Source organism: Hippocampus comes, unplaced genomic scaffold (assembly GCF_001891065.2).
Source record: "Hippocampus comes isolate QL1 unplaced genomic scaffold, H_comes_QL1_v1.1 scaffold37, whole genome shotgun sequence".
In the NCBI taxonomy this organism is placed as follows: domain Eukaryota; kingdom Metazoa; phylum Chordata; class Actinopteri; order Syngnathiformes; family Syngnathidae; genus Hippocampus; species Hippocampus comes.
Genome location: NW_017805535.1, coordinates 612,853 through 628,967, shown reverse-complemented (window position 1 = coordinate 628,967; position 16,115 = coordinate 612,853). Strand labels below are relative to the sequence as shown.

General features: G+C 42.1%; 1 protein-coding gene across 2 annotated transcripts in view; it reads right to left on the bottom strand.

The window, feature by feature from the left end:
* The window catches only part of cmip (c-Maf inducing protein), a 70,532-nt gene that overhangs the window by 9,403 nt on the left and 45,014 nt on the right, over positions 1-16,115 (bottom strand). For both annotated transcript variants that reach the window (XM_019878113.1, XM_019878112.1), the window contains 13 exons: positions 15,428-15,589; positions 15,202-15,243; positions 13,940-14,002; positions 13,690-13,770; positions 13,460-13,563; positions 12,785-12,889; positions 10,349-10,792; positions 9,151-9,216; positions 4,671-4,697; positions 4,540-4,588; positions 4,356-4,463; positions 4,140-4,256; positions 1,876-2,016 (listed from right to left, as the gene is read on the bottom strand). In XM_019878113.1, coding sequence (XP_019733672.1) covers positions 1,876-2,016; positions 4,140-4,256; positions 4,356-4,463; positions 4,540-4,588; positions 4,671-4,697; positions 9,151-9,216; positions 10,349-10,792; positions 12,785-12,889; positions 13,460-13,563; positions 13,690-13,770; positions 13,940-14,002; positions 15,202-15,243; positions 15,428-15,589 — 1,509 coding nt within the window. The remainder of the gene's footprint in view (positions 1-1,875; positions 2,017-4,139; positions 4,257-4,355; positions 4,464-4,539; positions 4,589-4,670; positions 4,698-9,150; positions 9,217-10,348; positions 10,793-12,784; positions 12,890-13,459; positions 13,564-13,689; positions 13,771-13,939; positions 14,003-15,201; positions 15,244-15,427; positions 15,590-16,115) is intronic.

Below are 16,115 nucleotides of genomic sequence, written 5' to 3'. Positions count from 1 at the left end.
TATCAAATAAATCTGCTCACCTGCAATTTATAATGGCGCATTGTAGTCACCTTCGTGCACGAAAGTTCGTTCAATCTCAGCTGTTCAACATTTTCAGTTGTTTGCTGTTGTATCGCCGATTTTCAAAATGCAAATGATCTGTTTATTTTCAAAGAATAGTTTGTTTTGTTGTTGTTTGGTTGGTGTCTTATATGAACCTGCGACATTGCGCAATTTATTGGACAGACTTGTTTAAGATCACACAACGTAATTTGGGTGGCATTTTATTTCGTATTTTTAAATCATCTTTTTATTTTTGACTATCTGTAAATTTAGTTTCCTGCTCTTAATTGTGAATGCATACTTGATGGTTTTAAATGCTCCTGAAATTAAGTGCTGCTTGACGAGCCTATATTGTGTATGTATGTGACGTCACTGAAGGCCTAAGGTTGAAATGCACGGCCCGCCACTGATGCTTTACCTGTTATCGTGCTAAAAACCTTCCGCTAACTGGACCACTAATTAGAGAGAAGGCGAGTTCCATAGTCCATAGTGCTAACTATGGGCATAGAGGACTTCGAAGCGTCCGGTGGCTGGCTTCAAAAGTTGGTTGCACGACATCATCTGAGGTGGTGGCCGAGGGGAGCTCAAGTTAGAGACAGTAAGTGGGTGGAAAGAAAAGCCACCAGGTCTGTTACTGGTCTCATTTTGTAGCAAATAGTCCTCATTTTGCGACGCGTCTTTTTATATTGTATTTTGTTCATATACTTGTACTGTATGCTGCAGGTTTTGTGCTCTATACAATTTTTGGCCCATATATTTTTGCATTTTATTGTGTGTGTTGTTTCATACTTGCATGTTCATAAAGGACATGTACCATAGTGCAGGGGCCCCCAACCTTTTTTGGCCCACGGACCTGTTTATGTCAGACAATATTTTCAGGGACCGGCATTTAAGGTGTGGCGGAAATAATACAACAAAATAATATGGTATGAGCTGCATGAAAATGGTGGCGTTTTCGAAATATAATAATAAACACAAGGAGCGTCTAATCTGGCCGCAACACTCCGATCGCTATGGCAATGTTTAATGTCTTCAAAATACGATACAACGCAAATTCAAAGTGCATGAAAATGACGACTCACCACAGCACCGAGCTTGATTTTCTGCAACCAGACGGTCCCATCTCGGGGTAATAGGAGACAATGACACCTCAAGTGTGTGGTTTGTGTCCAGTCTACTTCGTAATTTTGTTTTCGTCGCCGTTGCGGCAGAAACCCCCCGCCTCACACAGGTAGGATGTCGGAAATAGCAACAGTGCTATTGCGGCGATCTCAGAGTATTCAGCCATAACTTTAATCCAGTTGTCTCGTCGAACGTACTTTGAAGGCCGCCGTCATTTGCGATCTCCAGCAGTTTTTTTTAACTCATTTTGCGAACGCCTGCGTTTTGTTTTGAAGTGCTGTAATCGGTCACGTGATGGAGAAGCGTGGCTTGACGTGTGTCAAGCGTGACACAGACGGATTTAACGGAGAATCCGGTAGTTTTTCAAAATAAAACATTTTTCGTATTCCGAAATAAATAAAACTGAATTTTATGGCAAGTTCTTTCTGTGCGGACCGGTACCGGTCCGCGGACCGGCGGTTGGGGACCCCTGCCATAGTGGTTTCCCACAAAAGGAACCTCTGTTTTAAGGAAAGATTGGACAATGCAAATATGATTCCTTACTAGAGAAAACTTACCTGTAGACCTGTATGTATACTGTAAGTTTAGCGTTGCGCCAAAAGCCACAGCACAGTGTTAATTGCAGAGTGTTAATTGCACAGTGTTAATCATGCGCACATGTCTACATGTGCGCATGTGAGTCTTTATGTGCATAAGCAATAAGTAACTCACCAGTTCTTTAAGTTCCCGCTGTCGGTCGCAGAGCTGTTCGTACATGCGGATGCCCACCTGGGTGCTCTCCAGAGTGGAAATGATCTGCAGCTGGGTGTCCTTGTTCTCGATGATGTTGTACTCCAACATCAGACATAAAATCTGGCCACACACAATCAAACGTTTAGACGAGAAGAATCTCACGAGTGCAGATTCCCACCATTGTTACTGCAAGTGAAAGAAAATTGTGGAAGCGCAGGAGTTGAATTCATTTGTACATTTACAAAATGAAGTTTGAGGTGATGGAATTTGAAGTGTTAGTGGAGGAGGTAAACAAATGGTGCTCGGCTGTACAGCTATGTATTCATCCTGCGTAATACCAGCAATTAAAACTAGGGAAGATCAGCTTTAAGAGATTTGCAGACTTTGACCATAAGAGAGCGAAAACGCTCCAATTCAGCTCGTTTGCCAGAATGTGTGCACTATGCATCAATATGGACAGTGAGTCTGTGTTTGATTGATTTAATTATTTAGGTATTTATTTTTGTTGCCATTACTGCTTATCTTTTCCTCTCCGTCGCTTCGGGTTCAGCAAGCACTGGGTTGTCCAACACACCTCTACTTGAAACGTTTCCCAGCCTGTGTCTCAATCACTTTTGTTTTTATTATGCAACAGTCTACTCTGGGAGAGGCCATCACCATTGTCAGTGTGCTGAAATGACCCAGATGGACGGAAATGTAGATTGCGCCAAAAGTACTGCGTGACAATTTAGCACATTTAACGGACGCAATTTTGGTTGCCCTCAGCTAATAGATCAGCTTGCACATTTGCTTGTGCCCGTTTTTGCACACTCAAAACCTCACTAAATCAGTCCCTGATGGTCCAAACTGAACTGCTCCCGATATCCATCCCAACATGGGGGGGTTGCTGTGGTATGCTTTGATGGCTCAACCTGCACTAGGTTATGTTTTTGGCAGGTGAGCTAATTTTTTCCAGCTTCTGAACAAGTTTACATCTTCATCATGAATACCAAAGTTGAAATAACATACAGAAAAGTGGACACAGCTATAACACGGCAGTGACACCATGACATGACGTCAAATCACACAAGAGGCATTCATTCAAATTCCTCTCATGACATCCCTGTATTGATTACAGCCACAAGGGGGAACGTTTCTAGGATTTTCTGTATGTATTGACAGTATCATTCAAATAAAAACATTTGTGGTTTATAACCAAATCTTTTCAATTCTGATGAACTATGAGCAAAGCAAATGACTTCCACTCCAGTAACTGAAGCTACTATTACATCCATCCTTCCATCCATTTTCTGATCCGCTTAATCTTCACAAGGGTCGCGGGGGGTGCTGGAGCCTATCCCAGCTGTCTTCGGGCAGTAGGCGTGGGACACCCGAACAGGTTGCCAGCCAATCAATCGCAGGGCACACAGAGACAAACAACCATCCACGCTCACACCCACACCGAGGGACAATTTGGAGTGTTCAATCAGCCTTCCATGCATGTTTTTGGAATGTGGGAGGAAACCGGAGTACCCGGAGAAAACCCACGCAGGCTGGGGAGAACATGCAAACTCCACACAGGGAGGCCGGAGCTGGAATTGAACTCGGAACCTCTGCATTGTGAGGTCGACGCACTAACCACTGGACCACCCGCTACTATTACAATAACACTTAAATAGCAAATGTATTTCAATACTAGACCCATTCCAAATTTTCATCATCAATATTCTTAGTACATAATTATGAATTATTATTGAATGCAAGGTTTTTCCCGACACAAAATATCAATGTTGGACAGCAAAGGTTTCCTGAAAAGTTGTTGTCATATCGATCTCGCCTCATATTGTGCTTTTCTTTATTTATTTATTGCAAAGCTCACTATTGTCCAGGAACATCAAAAAACTATGTTTCAAACCATCCTCTTGACTTCTGTGAGTCCTAGTTTCATGATCAGCGGGATGACAATTGTCGTAAATAGATCCATGTTTTTTTTTTTTTACATAACTGTCAACTGGTGAGTATTCAGTTACGTAATAAATTTTGGAATCTGTATTGTTGCAAAATTGAGGAACATATTCGCTAAGTCTGGTGTCTCATTGTCAAAGTGACAATCCAATACTTTATCTGCACTTTTATCCTCATCACCAAAACACAATGGGCTCTTGGTTGACCCTTGAGAAATAAATCGAAATGTTGATCAAAACATAACCAAGTGGCTTGTGAATAAATACTTGCCTTAGAATTGAATATAAACAATGACGTACCTCAACCATCGTCTGGTTCCCACGCAAGGCTAATAGCATGCAGGGGCCGAGCTTGTTCTCAGCCAAAGAGAAGAGGAACTTCTTAGTCTTATAACAGGAACCCATCAGGATATGAACCTGGTTTCGAAGAAGAGAGAGGGATGGGACAGTTAATACCAATCATGACCATCACAACCAATTAAGGTTACGGGTGTTAGTGAGAGTCTGTAGACCCACCATACTGGCGAAAAGTTCACCATCATCGTCACAGGCCACCCCTCCCGGACTATAGAGCTGAAACCAGCCATCTTTTCCTGAACGCACGCTGAGAAGGCAGGAATGGACCTAGAAGGTACAAAGGGTGTCCTCTGTGTCAGGGGTGTCCTCTGGAGCATTGAAGGGCTTTTAAACAAAGTCTCACCTCTTGCCTTGGATCCTCTGCAAACCTCTGAATAACATATTTCAGTTCCCTATTGAGACGCAGGTAAAGAATAAAGTTGGGAAACTAAAATCAATATTTTGAGATCCAGTCTTGTTTTATGTGATACTTACTTGGTGAATTTGGCATGTGCAAGGGCCCTGCAGAAGAGGACAAATGACATGTCAGTGTCTCAATGGAAACATTGTTGAATATTTAGAATTGTTCTGTGTATAGTCATACATCATTTGAGCTCACTATTTGGTTAGAGCTGAATTTTTTATGACAGCACGTGGACGCTAATGACATTGCTCTTTTTGGTGATTTTATCTCGGGAGAAACGGTCAACAGAATGTCAGAGGGCGTCTTCTGGTTATTACAATGACAGTTTTTTTCCGCAATATAAGGCGATTTTAAAAGCATTAAATGTTCCCAAAAGATGTATTTTTAAACTATTTTCATATACTGTATAGGGCACAGTGCATTATAAGGTTCATAGAAAAGATAACAATAGTGGCTTTGGTTGTGTTATGCATCCACTAGATCACATATGTCAAAGTGTCGGCCCGCGGGCCAAATCCGGCCCGCGAGAATGTTTTCAGTGGCCCCTGGGATGATATTGATTTATTATTAGAACCGGCCCACGGACCGGAGCAAGCCGAGAGCCCGCAGATCTTTTACACGCACCAATACTACATTTCCCACAATGCAACGGTGACGCGCCAAGCAGTCAGCCCGCTTTATTTAAATATTTATTAGTCGAGCAGTCGTTCCCATAACAGTGACATTAGCTTTCAGATACCTATCAAAAATGGCAAAACGGAAGGTGGACACTGATAACCGGGGGTTTCAAACAAGGTGGGAGTCGAAGTACATGTTCATGGACGTAGCTGGAAAACCTGTGTGTCTTCTGTGCGGAGAAAGTTTGGCGCGATTGAAATAGTGTAATCTGAGACGACATCATGAAACGAAACACGCGAACAAAAACAAGAACATGGACATGGAGGGGGAAGGGGGATTTCATTAAAAACGGTATACTTAAAGTTTGTGACGAAGTTTACCCCGAAAAAAAGCAACTCTTTTTAAACGTGAGCATTAGCAGAAACACAATGGCAGTGTTTCTGCAAAGATACGGCAGTGCGTGCTGCGCAGTTTGACGGTTTCCTCCCCGACACAGTGGTCCCGCTGCGCATCCAGGCTGCTCAAACGTTGTCGAAAGTTTGGCAGCACATACGTGTGTGAACAACTATTTTCTTTGATGAAGCTGAACAAAACATCACACAGAAGTCGATTTACTGCTGAACACCCTCACTCAATTTTGAGGATTTGCTCAGCTCAGAGCCTGACCCCAAATATTGATGAACTTGTAGAAAAGTTAAGACACCACCGAGTATCAGCCTCAGCCTCAAAGAAGTGAATATTACTTATAATATACTGTGCAATCACATATTAAGCGTTTTTACTCAGTTCAAGTTTAAAAATTAAAGTATAATATTTGCTTTCGCTGCTTGTTACTTCTTGAAGAAAGTGTTGTTTTTGGTTTATACATTTTTGCACTTTATTTTGTTGTATTTCAATCCAATTATGTTTTAAAAATATTTTATTCGAGTAAATGATCGAAAATTACTGCACTATTATTTGTTTTTCTTTTAAGTAAATTTAGCCTACTTTTGCTAAAAGAGAAAATATGGACTAGTGATAGTGCCTTGAATAATATCGGCTTTTTTCATTCATGTTATGGGTATTTTTATACAAAGGAAATTTTTTTGTGCCTGTTGGAAATTAAAGTTTACTGACATAGCCATAAAAAAATGTTGCTTTATTTATCTGACCGTATTGGAATGTATTTGTTAGGTTTTCAGTCAATTAAATTTGGTTCAATAAACAATATGTGGTCATTTTTAAAATTTTCAATGAACATTCGATCAGTCCGGCCCTCGGCTTGCAGCAAAATTTTTTATCTGGCCCTCCGTCCATTTGACTTTGACACCCCTGCACTAGATGGTACTACGCCAAAGCGAATACAATACAATACATTACAGCTTTAGTTATGTTGAGCCTTCACAACCACTGCACTGTAACAATGAGAACTGGTCACAAACACGGACATGAAACATAAATGCAAATGGCATATAAACACAATTTATGAAAGACAAATGTTATGAGGACAATTGATTCAACAAAAAGGCACACAAACCTCGTGGGCTCACATCCACAAGGGGCTAAATATCCTTAGAGGTCTTGCTTGTCTCCTTCATTCGTTTAGTTAACTACACTCTTGGTATCTTTGTTTCATTATGGCTGCGCAGCGCTCACAAGGTTGTCTGTTTGAATATGTGTTGGCGGTTCACTGGTTGAAAGCATTTGGTTGAGAGGCTCTAGTTTTCATGATTTTGGAGCCTGATTTCAAATACTCGTATTTTTTTATTCATTCAAATTTGGCAGATTAGTTAGCGACCCTCTCTACGGTGTATCAAATTGATAAGACATTTTATTTTCCCTTTAGAGGGCCTTTAAAATGTTACAACTGTAGAGTTCATGATGAGACTGGAGCTAATCAAATCATTTTACATTTCCCATTTGCTGTGGGAAATATTGTTTTGAGATGAGAACAATTTGGAATTCGCAACAGATAGTGTGCTTGATTTAGGATCCACTGCATTTACCCATCACAAAATGTTGTTTGTCGCAATGAGCTCGATGTGTGCTTGTTAGTGTGTGCGTTGATGTGACTTCATTGTATCCTGAGCTACAGGTAACCTGGGGAGTGTTTTTGCCTTTCCTAATGATACCTTTAAGTCAAGCACGAGGCAACAATGGTGCAGGTGAGTTAAAGGTGAGTCCCAGTGTAACAGACAACAAGTCATCTCATCTCCACTGCTTAATGAACCCGTCAGTCTGACACCTCATGAGCTACTTCCAGAACTGTCTTGGGGCAGCTTGAACACATTATAACAGGCTCTCTGGGGAACAAGGCTTGAACTCTCCAGTTCACAACCCTCCATACAGGAAGCATGTTGTCGAGTGTCTTCAACGCACGTCAGCATTTCATTCCCCAAAGAAAAACAACGGTCTCAACTTCCCAAGGTACACCGAGAAAGTATTTTGTAGCAAGCCTGTGTTGATGGTTTTACAATTATTTTTGGCCTCGGGTTATTGGACTGAACCAAAGGGGATTATTTTATGATGTTAAATTGTCAAACATTAAAACATTCATTTGATGAATTATCGTGTCTCCATACATGTTTTGACAACAGGGATGTTTTGCAAGGTTATACACTTATTTTCATAATAATTTCTGTGGAAGTTGTTAAAAAAAATCTTGCTGGGGAAAAATGGTTTTACAGCTTGTCTGGCAGCAGGAGAAATAAAGTACAGTGGTGCCTCCAGATACATGTTCAATTTGTTCAGTGGCCATTCTCGTAAATCAAAATATTCATAACTCACTTTATAGCTTTTCATTGAAATAAATGGCAATGCCTATTATTCCGATCCAGCCTTCCCACAAAAAAATAAATAGTATATTTTTTCACGCCATAAAAACCAGAGTAATAATATAAATAGCATGTACAGAATTAAACAGTTTGAATCATGAATGAATACTTCAATTTAATGAAGTGCGGCGCGCCTTCCGGTGTGGCTGCCTTGGCCACCAGGTGACAGTGTAATGCATCAATGGTGTTTTACATTATGTGTTAGCTTAAGATAGGGAGGGCATTCTTTAAGCAAAGTTTGGTTGTTTCATCTAATTCTTTGTTTTATGTTTATTTTGACAGTAAACTTCAAGTGGGAGTGACAAAGAGCTTGAAGCCTCTTTTTTGAAGAATTGTTTACCATCTCCGACACTGCTGCTCAGTGTCAAGTGAGTCGAGTTCAATGCCACCATACAACACTTGTACCTCAGGTTTATGGTCGCAAGTCTGAGCAAAACAAAAAAGGCCAAATAACAGCCTGTATCTCGAAAATTGGGTCGCTCTTATTTCAAGGCATCACTGAAAATCCCAGAAGGGAAAAAAACAACAGGTCTCTGTAAATTTCTGGGATTGTGACCTCATTTGGCATTTGATTTTTTTTTCAACTATGGTAAATATGAAATCAATGAGTCAATTGTTATTTATTTTTAAATATGAAGAATTAATTTCAGACGGGAGACAATAAGCTGAAGATGAAGTCTTTGTGTTCCCCTTGTGCTTGCTTGGGTTTTCTCGAGATTTCTGCTACATTTCAAAAACAAGAATGCCAGTTTAATTCAAGCCCGTAAATCGCCCTTAGTGAATGCAAGCGCAAATGGTTGCCTGCCCAGATAAGGCCTGTGATTGACTTCCGTCCACTCTATGGTGTACAGTACTCTGCAAATCAGCTGAAACAGGCTCCACCTCACCATCTTACCATGAACAGTGACTGCCACCAAGTAGTACATTCCATTGTCTCCTCAGTTTCTATTCAATGAAATTTACAACCAATTCCACAACATGGCCAGAATTCTCAATTATCAGTTCTTAAAGTTGTAAATGCGACACATCAGTAACTATAAAAATGAACTTGAGTACTGAATTGCTAAATTGGCAACAACAACGTGCTGACGTGTCACTTTTAATGTGTGTGACGACTCACTCTTTTGGAAAAGGGATGGGCTGCAACAGGCTGGCCAACGCAGGTCTCCAGTCGTCGTAATCAGACCGCACACACACACACACACACACACACACACACACACACACACACACACACACACACACACACACACACACACACACACACACACAGTCATTAGAGGAACAAAGATAAAATGAGTTCTGTGGGTTGGATGCAAAGACTAAGACTCCAGGACAAAAGGTGTGGTTAAACATGAGCTGCTGAGATGACGCAAGCTCACAGTGCTGACTTCACAGAAGGTGTTTCACATTACTGGGAGTGAAGTAAAAAAAAGATTCTTTTTAGCTAACAAGTCATGCAGCGTCATTTAAGGCCGATCTCTTCAATGTGGTAACAAGACCTTCAAAGACAGTCACACAGAAGTGCAGCTCTGCTTGGGCATTGTGCGATCAACCAATATGTCACGTTCACTGAGTACAAGCAACTCTATATTGTGGGTAGGGAATATACTGTACCTACATTGATAACCAGAGGTCGGCGTGTCAGTAAATGTAGCCGGGCCGTCATTCGTCATTCGCTACCGCCAAAAGTCTATCATCGTCAGCCCGTCGCCATTTCAAGCCGACCAAATCTGTCGTCAATCCGTCACTCGTTATTGTAACTGCGCTTCCGTCATCGCTTAATTGCAGTTCGTCTCTGCTATTTTAGGACTGTCTGAGCATTATCTTTGCACGTGAAGAAACTTTGAACCACTTTTGAAGCCCTTAAACTGGCTTACATATCAAGGGATAATTTGTGTGCCTCACACTTTCCAGTTCTTTCCAAATACAGAGGCGGATCCTATTTATTAGATGTGTTTATTCGTCTTATTGCTAAATTTTATGATTAGCTGTGAAACGACAGCCAAGAGGTGAAAAACAAAACATCCAAGTCGGAAGATTTAAATGTACTACTTTCTCTCGGAACTGTGTTGTGTATGAAACAGCTAGAAATTTAAAGGTTGAGACATCTGTCCCAAAAAGTTAAAATACCAGAGTAAAACATGAAAAACTACCCCGAGACATTTTGCAGCTATGAATCTGACATCGCGTTTTATAAGGTCGTAGACAACTTACTCTGACAGCTTTTAATAGCATTGGACTATGTGCTAAATGATTACCTGATGAGTGAGAGCATGCATGTTTTTCGCTTTCACCAAGATCAGTGCAAGACTCACAGCATCTTTAGGATGAGAGCAAAGCACCCAAGCACACGGTCGGCCTGAGCGGGCAGCTGGATGGACAGAGTGTTGACGGCTGGGCTGACCAGGAGACAGTCGATGAGGTTGGGTTCACTGTCGTGCTCGGACTTCCGCTTCGTGTTGGCGCAGTTGTTGTTGCGCTCCAACTCCACTAGGATCTCACTCGAGTTGACAACAGATGGAGGGGGAGAGAGGGGCAGGCTCGGTGTTGGAGAGCATATGGGGATCGATGGTGGCGGGTTTGGGGGTGTGGGAGGAGGTGGCTGAGGAGGAGCGGGGTTGGGGGAGAGGGGGAGCAGGGTGGCGGAAGGTGGCATCGGAGGCTCCGGGCGCAGCAGGCGGAGAGGCATCGGAGGCTTGCGGTCATTCTGCTGCTGACAGCCGTTTCTGATCTCCTTCAGGCTTGGAGAGTTATCTCGGCTGGAGGGTAAAATGGCGATGGGAGGGGAAAAAAAGGGAAAGGTGACAGGGATTAACCTCCAACAATGAACATAAGCACATGTGCTGTATTAACAACAGATTTTATGCGATGAGACCATCGAGCCAGGAGACTGGCTGCCATAAGTACTGGACCTCAGAGGGTTGGTGTTACGGAAAAGAAAAAAAAAACAAAAAACAAAGATGGGTTCTCTGGGGTGAAAGATGTTGACAGGGGCAATGCCGATGACGCTGATTGTGCGGTTACAGCATATGAGCTGTATTTTCATCAGCACAATGCCTCATGGAACATACTTCAGTGACACTACTTCGAGCCTGGTTACTAAGGACACACAGTACATGTGTAAGAACTGGCACAAATCAACAAAACGGGCAAAACCAGAATTTTCCATTTTGCACATTTGGGGGAGAAGTTCTATATTGAAATAGTTTAATTTAGCATGCGTCATGTGATTTACCAAAGCTGAGATGAATTGCGCTGACTGATTTTTTGTCTTTAAAAACAGTAGTGCATCGGAAAGGCAGATACAAACCAGATTAGTGCAAGCAAAATGACAAAGAACAAAAATGATTGGCACCTATTGAGCGGTTGTCTCACTGTCCATTAATACTGTTTTCTCCACTTCATAGACAGTCCTTTTCAAGTGGTCCTCCTTTTCAAACATTTTTCCCAAATCGTTCATTGCTAATCCAACGCCACCACCGAAGGCACAAATTATCACGGGTACAACAACAATTTTGTAACCCAGTCGTCTTTTTCACATTTCGATCGCCAGCTTTTGGTATTTCATCAGCTTTTCCACATTTGGTCTCAATGTTGCGTCGTTGAGCGCATGCCATCTCACAAATACAAATCTTTTATTTATCCCCGAGAATCAAGTCAGGTGGTCTCGCCGCTGTCGTCTTGCGTAGATGAAATTCTAAATTATCCATCCATCCATTTTATAATCTGCTGATCCTCACAAGTATAAGTATTGCAGACTCGCAGGCGTGCTAGACCCTATCCCAGCTGTCTTCGGGCAGTAGGCGGGGGACACCCTGAACCGGTTGCCAGCCAATCGCAGGGCACACATGGACGTACAACCATTCGCGGTCACGCTCACACCTAATTTAGAGTGTCCCATTAACCTGCATATTTTTGGAATGTGGGAGGAAACCGGAGTACCCGAAGAAAACCCACGCAGGCACAGGGAGAACATGCAAACCCCACACAGGAAGGCTGGAGCTGAAATCGAACCCTGCCCTCTGCACTGTGAGGTCGACGCGCTAACCAGTGGACCACCGGACCGCATAATACTACTACTACTACTACTACTACCACTACCACTACCACTACTAATAATAATAATAAGAAGAAGAAGAAGAAGAAGAATACATGATGAAAACCTGAGGTGATAGAGAAAAAAACAAAGGCAAATTTGGAATCAGTTCCAAAAATGTATCAAGAAAAGTTTACTTACAGCTCTGAATAAGAAGAAAAATGGTAAAAGTTTGTTGACCAGTGTTATTAAAAAATGAATATGTAAATATAATTCAAGTTTAAATTATTACCTGTAGGATAGACTGTAGAATTATTCACAGAGAGAAATGAGAGAGAAAGAGAGAAATTACTAAGTCAGTGTAAGTGAAGGTTGTTATTAAGTTGAGTGTATATTTTAATTTCGGTCTCGTGCATGTAGGACGAGAATTTTTTTTTTTTTTTTTATTTCCGCACGTTGCGCTGTCTTGAAGTGTTATGAGAACGGTGCTCAAAAGTATGAGCTGTAAGCTATTGATCTTTTATGACGCTGACCTTCAGGCTCATCATATCTGAGCAACTCAAAAGCCAAACCCATAAAAAAGAGTGACGGAAACTCTTCAACTCTAACCATGCAGACGAGAGTAGATACAAACTGATGTGAATGTGTGTGTGTGTGTGTGTGTGTGTGTGTGTGTGTGTGTGTGTGTGTGTGCGTGTGTGCATGTCTGACTAACCTGTTAATGAATTCCTCATAACACGAGTAAATGGCAGCAAGACATACTGCAACCAGGTTTGGCAGGACACGTGGGTGAGGGCACTGCCCTGTTGGCCCGTGCATGCTGCAACACAGTATCGGTTCAACACATGGTTATGATTTACTCAAAGTTCAGATAAATTAGATGAATACACTCAAATCTCTACACCACATTCCCCTCTGTGACAGTGACTGAATTCCAAATTGCTCAAATTTCAGGGCCCAAACTGCCGCCATCACACAGTAAAAGCCATTTTTAAGTAACATTTTACCATTCGCTGTCACACAAATAAAAGGAGAAGTTAACCACTGTACAGTACAATAATCCTTTCAGGGACAGCGGTTACTACGGTGGACAGCTAATCATGTTATCGGGTTACGGGGTGCATGAAAGGGTTAAAGAGGGAAAAAAAACATGGAACAAAACCATTTCCTATGGGGACATTTCACCAGACCAGCTCGGCAGTAAATTATTTTGAACCTTGTGTGCTAAGCTAGTAGCTTTCATTCATATATAGATTTCTATCGTGATTCTGTTATTTATACCGAATAGCGTGTAAGTCAATTCGACCCAGCTCTCGATAAAGTCAGTCAATATTTAATTTATTGAACCCACTGCAGTGTAAAATTGAGTACAAGTATTCATATTTCTCACCTGTGAACAAACTTCTTGACAACTTCCATTCCTGCATTCAGTTCATTCAGTGCCAGGATGTACTCCTGAGTGAAGAGGCGCAGTCGAGGGCACTTTCCAAAATCCTGCAAAGCACACAGAACACAAAACCTGGCTAATCTGACTGAATAGAACCCATTCGGACCTGGACGGTAAGGGAACAGAAATTGATCTCCATCATTCCTGCAGCCTCTGTGGGGATCATGACTCACCATGTTGTGTTTGAGGATTCTCTGGACCACCGGCGTGAAAACTTCGATAACAACCATGGAACGCGGCCGCTCACGACAATGCTGCAAAAAGTCAGGGCAAGTCCATTTTCATTCATAGGGCGCCAAATGACAACCGAGGTTATCAAAACAGGGATTACTAATGACACATCCGAATGGACATTCATGTCTGTAATCAAACACTACTGTATGTTCAATGCCGTGACAGTTTCAGAACATTTCATCACCTCACCTTACAGAAGAACTCACAAAGATCTGGGGGTGGGTGGTTGTTTTCTAGAAGAGGTGCGATTGCCTGTAAATACCCAGATACAGGCGTAGGTAAAAAGAATACAGTATTCCAAAGAGGGCCAGAGGAATAGACACACAAAGTCAGAACCTCAAAATGAGTCATTATTGTGTACAGTAGACCAATGTCAGGCCTGGATTTGCCATGCGCGAAGGTACCGTATTTTCACGACCATGCGGCGCACCGCATTAGGAGGCACAGTGTCAGCTGCGGGTGATATTTCTGTGTTTACTACACATAAAACACGCACTGCATTATTGAACGCAGGCATGGTAAAATGTGAATCCATTGCTTCAGTCGGTCTTCCAACTCATGCCGCCTCGCCTTGTTTCTGCGAAAACTCAGCTTCATCTTCTTGACTTGGCAAAGCTCATTCTCCTGCTTCCTTCACTGCTCGATGGCCATGTTCCTTCGCGTAACTGATCACTTGAAGTTTGAACGGTGCGTCATAGGCGTGTCGCCAGGGTCTGTTGTTTTACCCAATCGACGTACTGGCATTATATTCACCGACCAGTGGGTGTGCCTTTTGCGTCCTTCCGCTTTAACGTCCGGATGCCGTCCTCAGTTACGTCCGCCTTTCCTCAACATAAACAGCGTGTCCGCATATCATCAGACAGTCAAGCGGAGCGCTCACAAAGGCACAGCAACAATTACAGATTTTGGAACTCGGTGCATAGTTTAGGTGGCCTACATTATTAGGCGCCCCTTCCATTTTGGAGAAAATCTAAGACTTTTAAGTGCGCCCTATGGTCGTGAAAATACGGTACTTTGTTTGTTTGTTGTTTGACAAAGGAAAGCATTGCTGCAGATGTGGAAGAGAACCTATGACCCAATTCACAAGACAGGTTTGATGGGAATGACGAGTGCTTGTTACAGTTTTGCCCCCGCCTCCCCAAAATGATTTTTTTTCTTAATGTAAAATAACTAAGTGATAAACACATCAGTATGTTTTGCAGGACTTTTTGTTGTTGTTAAAGTAAATGTTGCTTTGTATTCATCAATAAATTCAGCTTTGTTCGATGACTCAGCTGTGCCCGTAGTATTCGCTCAACGAATCCTTTTCCAGTGACATGAAATGTAGTATGGGATGAAACACCTATCACGCATTTGTACTGCAATCTTGAAACCTCCAAACTAAATCTGATAAATAGCTGAAATCAACCTCCACAAAATAAAATAAGTGAACGTGTGACCTTCGCTCTTACCACTATGATGTTCTCGTGATCCTGTGTGCTGAGATTAGAGTTCTGAGGGTAAAAAGATGACACGATATAAATGAATGACAGATTTTACAAAAGACAGACAGACAGTATGAAAGAAAGAAAGAAACAAAGGAATTGTGGTGACTGTGCCAAGATATGCCACCTTCCCTGAAATAGTCCGCCTCTGAGGAAATGACAAATACAACCAGACAAACAAGATTAACGCTACCTCAGCCAGCAAAGTAGAGATGATATGTAGAGGGGCCTGATGGATGGACTCATCCTGCAGTGGTGAGGTGAGGGCCATGTCCACGAGTGCTCTGATCTCCTTCAGCACAACATCCCAGCGGCTTGGATTGTTCAACACCTTACGGTATTTGTAGATCTTTTTCTACGTGAAAAATAAGTCATGAAAAAAATTAAAATACAAATTTGTGTGTTTTCAGTACAGACCTCCAACAGCTGTCCCAATGAAAAAGGTTTATCGCTGCCTGAAATGAACCCCAAACTCTTTTATTTTGGGGTTGTCAATACACAAATATAGAACGCATCAACCCAATATGTTGATCATGTCGATAACCATGGCATTAAAAAAAAAAAAAAAAAATTCTATAAATACACACACACACACACACACACACACACACACACACATACATACATACATATATATAAAATAAAAAAAATCCTCGTCTCACCCCTCGGGTGGTGTCCGTCCCCTCCCCAATCAGCTCGGGTCCTCTACCAGAGGCCAGGAAGCTTGAGGGTTCCGCGCAGTATCCTTGCTGTTCCCAGCACCGCACTTTTCTGGACTGAGATGTCCGATGTTGTTCCCGGGATCTGTTGCAACCACTCATCTAGTTTGGGGGTCACTGCCCCGAGTGCTCCGACCACCACAGGCACGACTGTCACCTTTA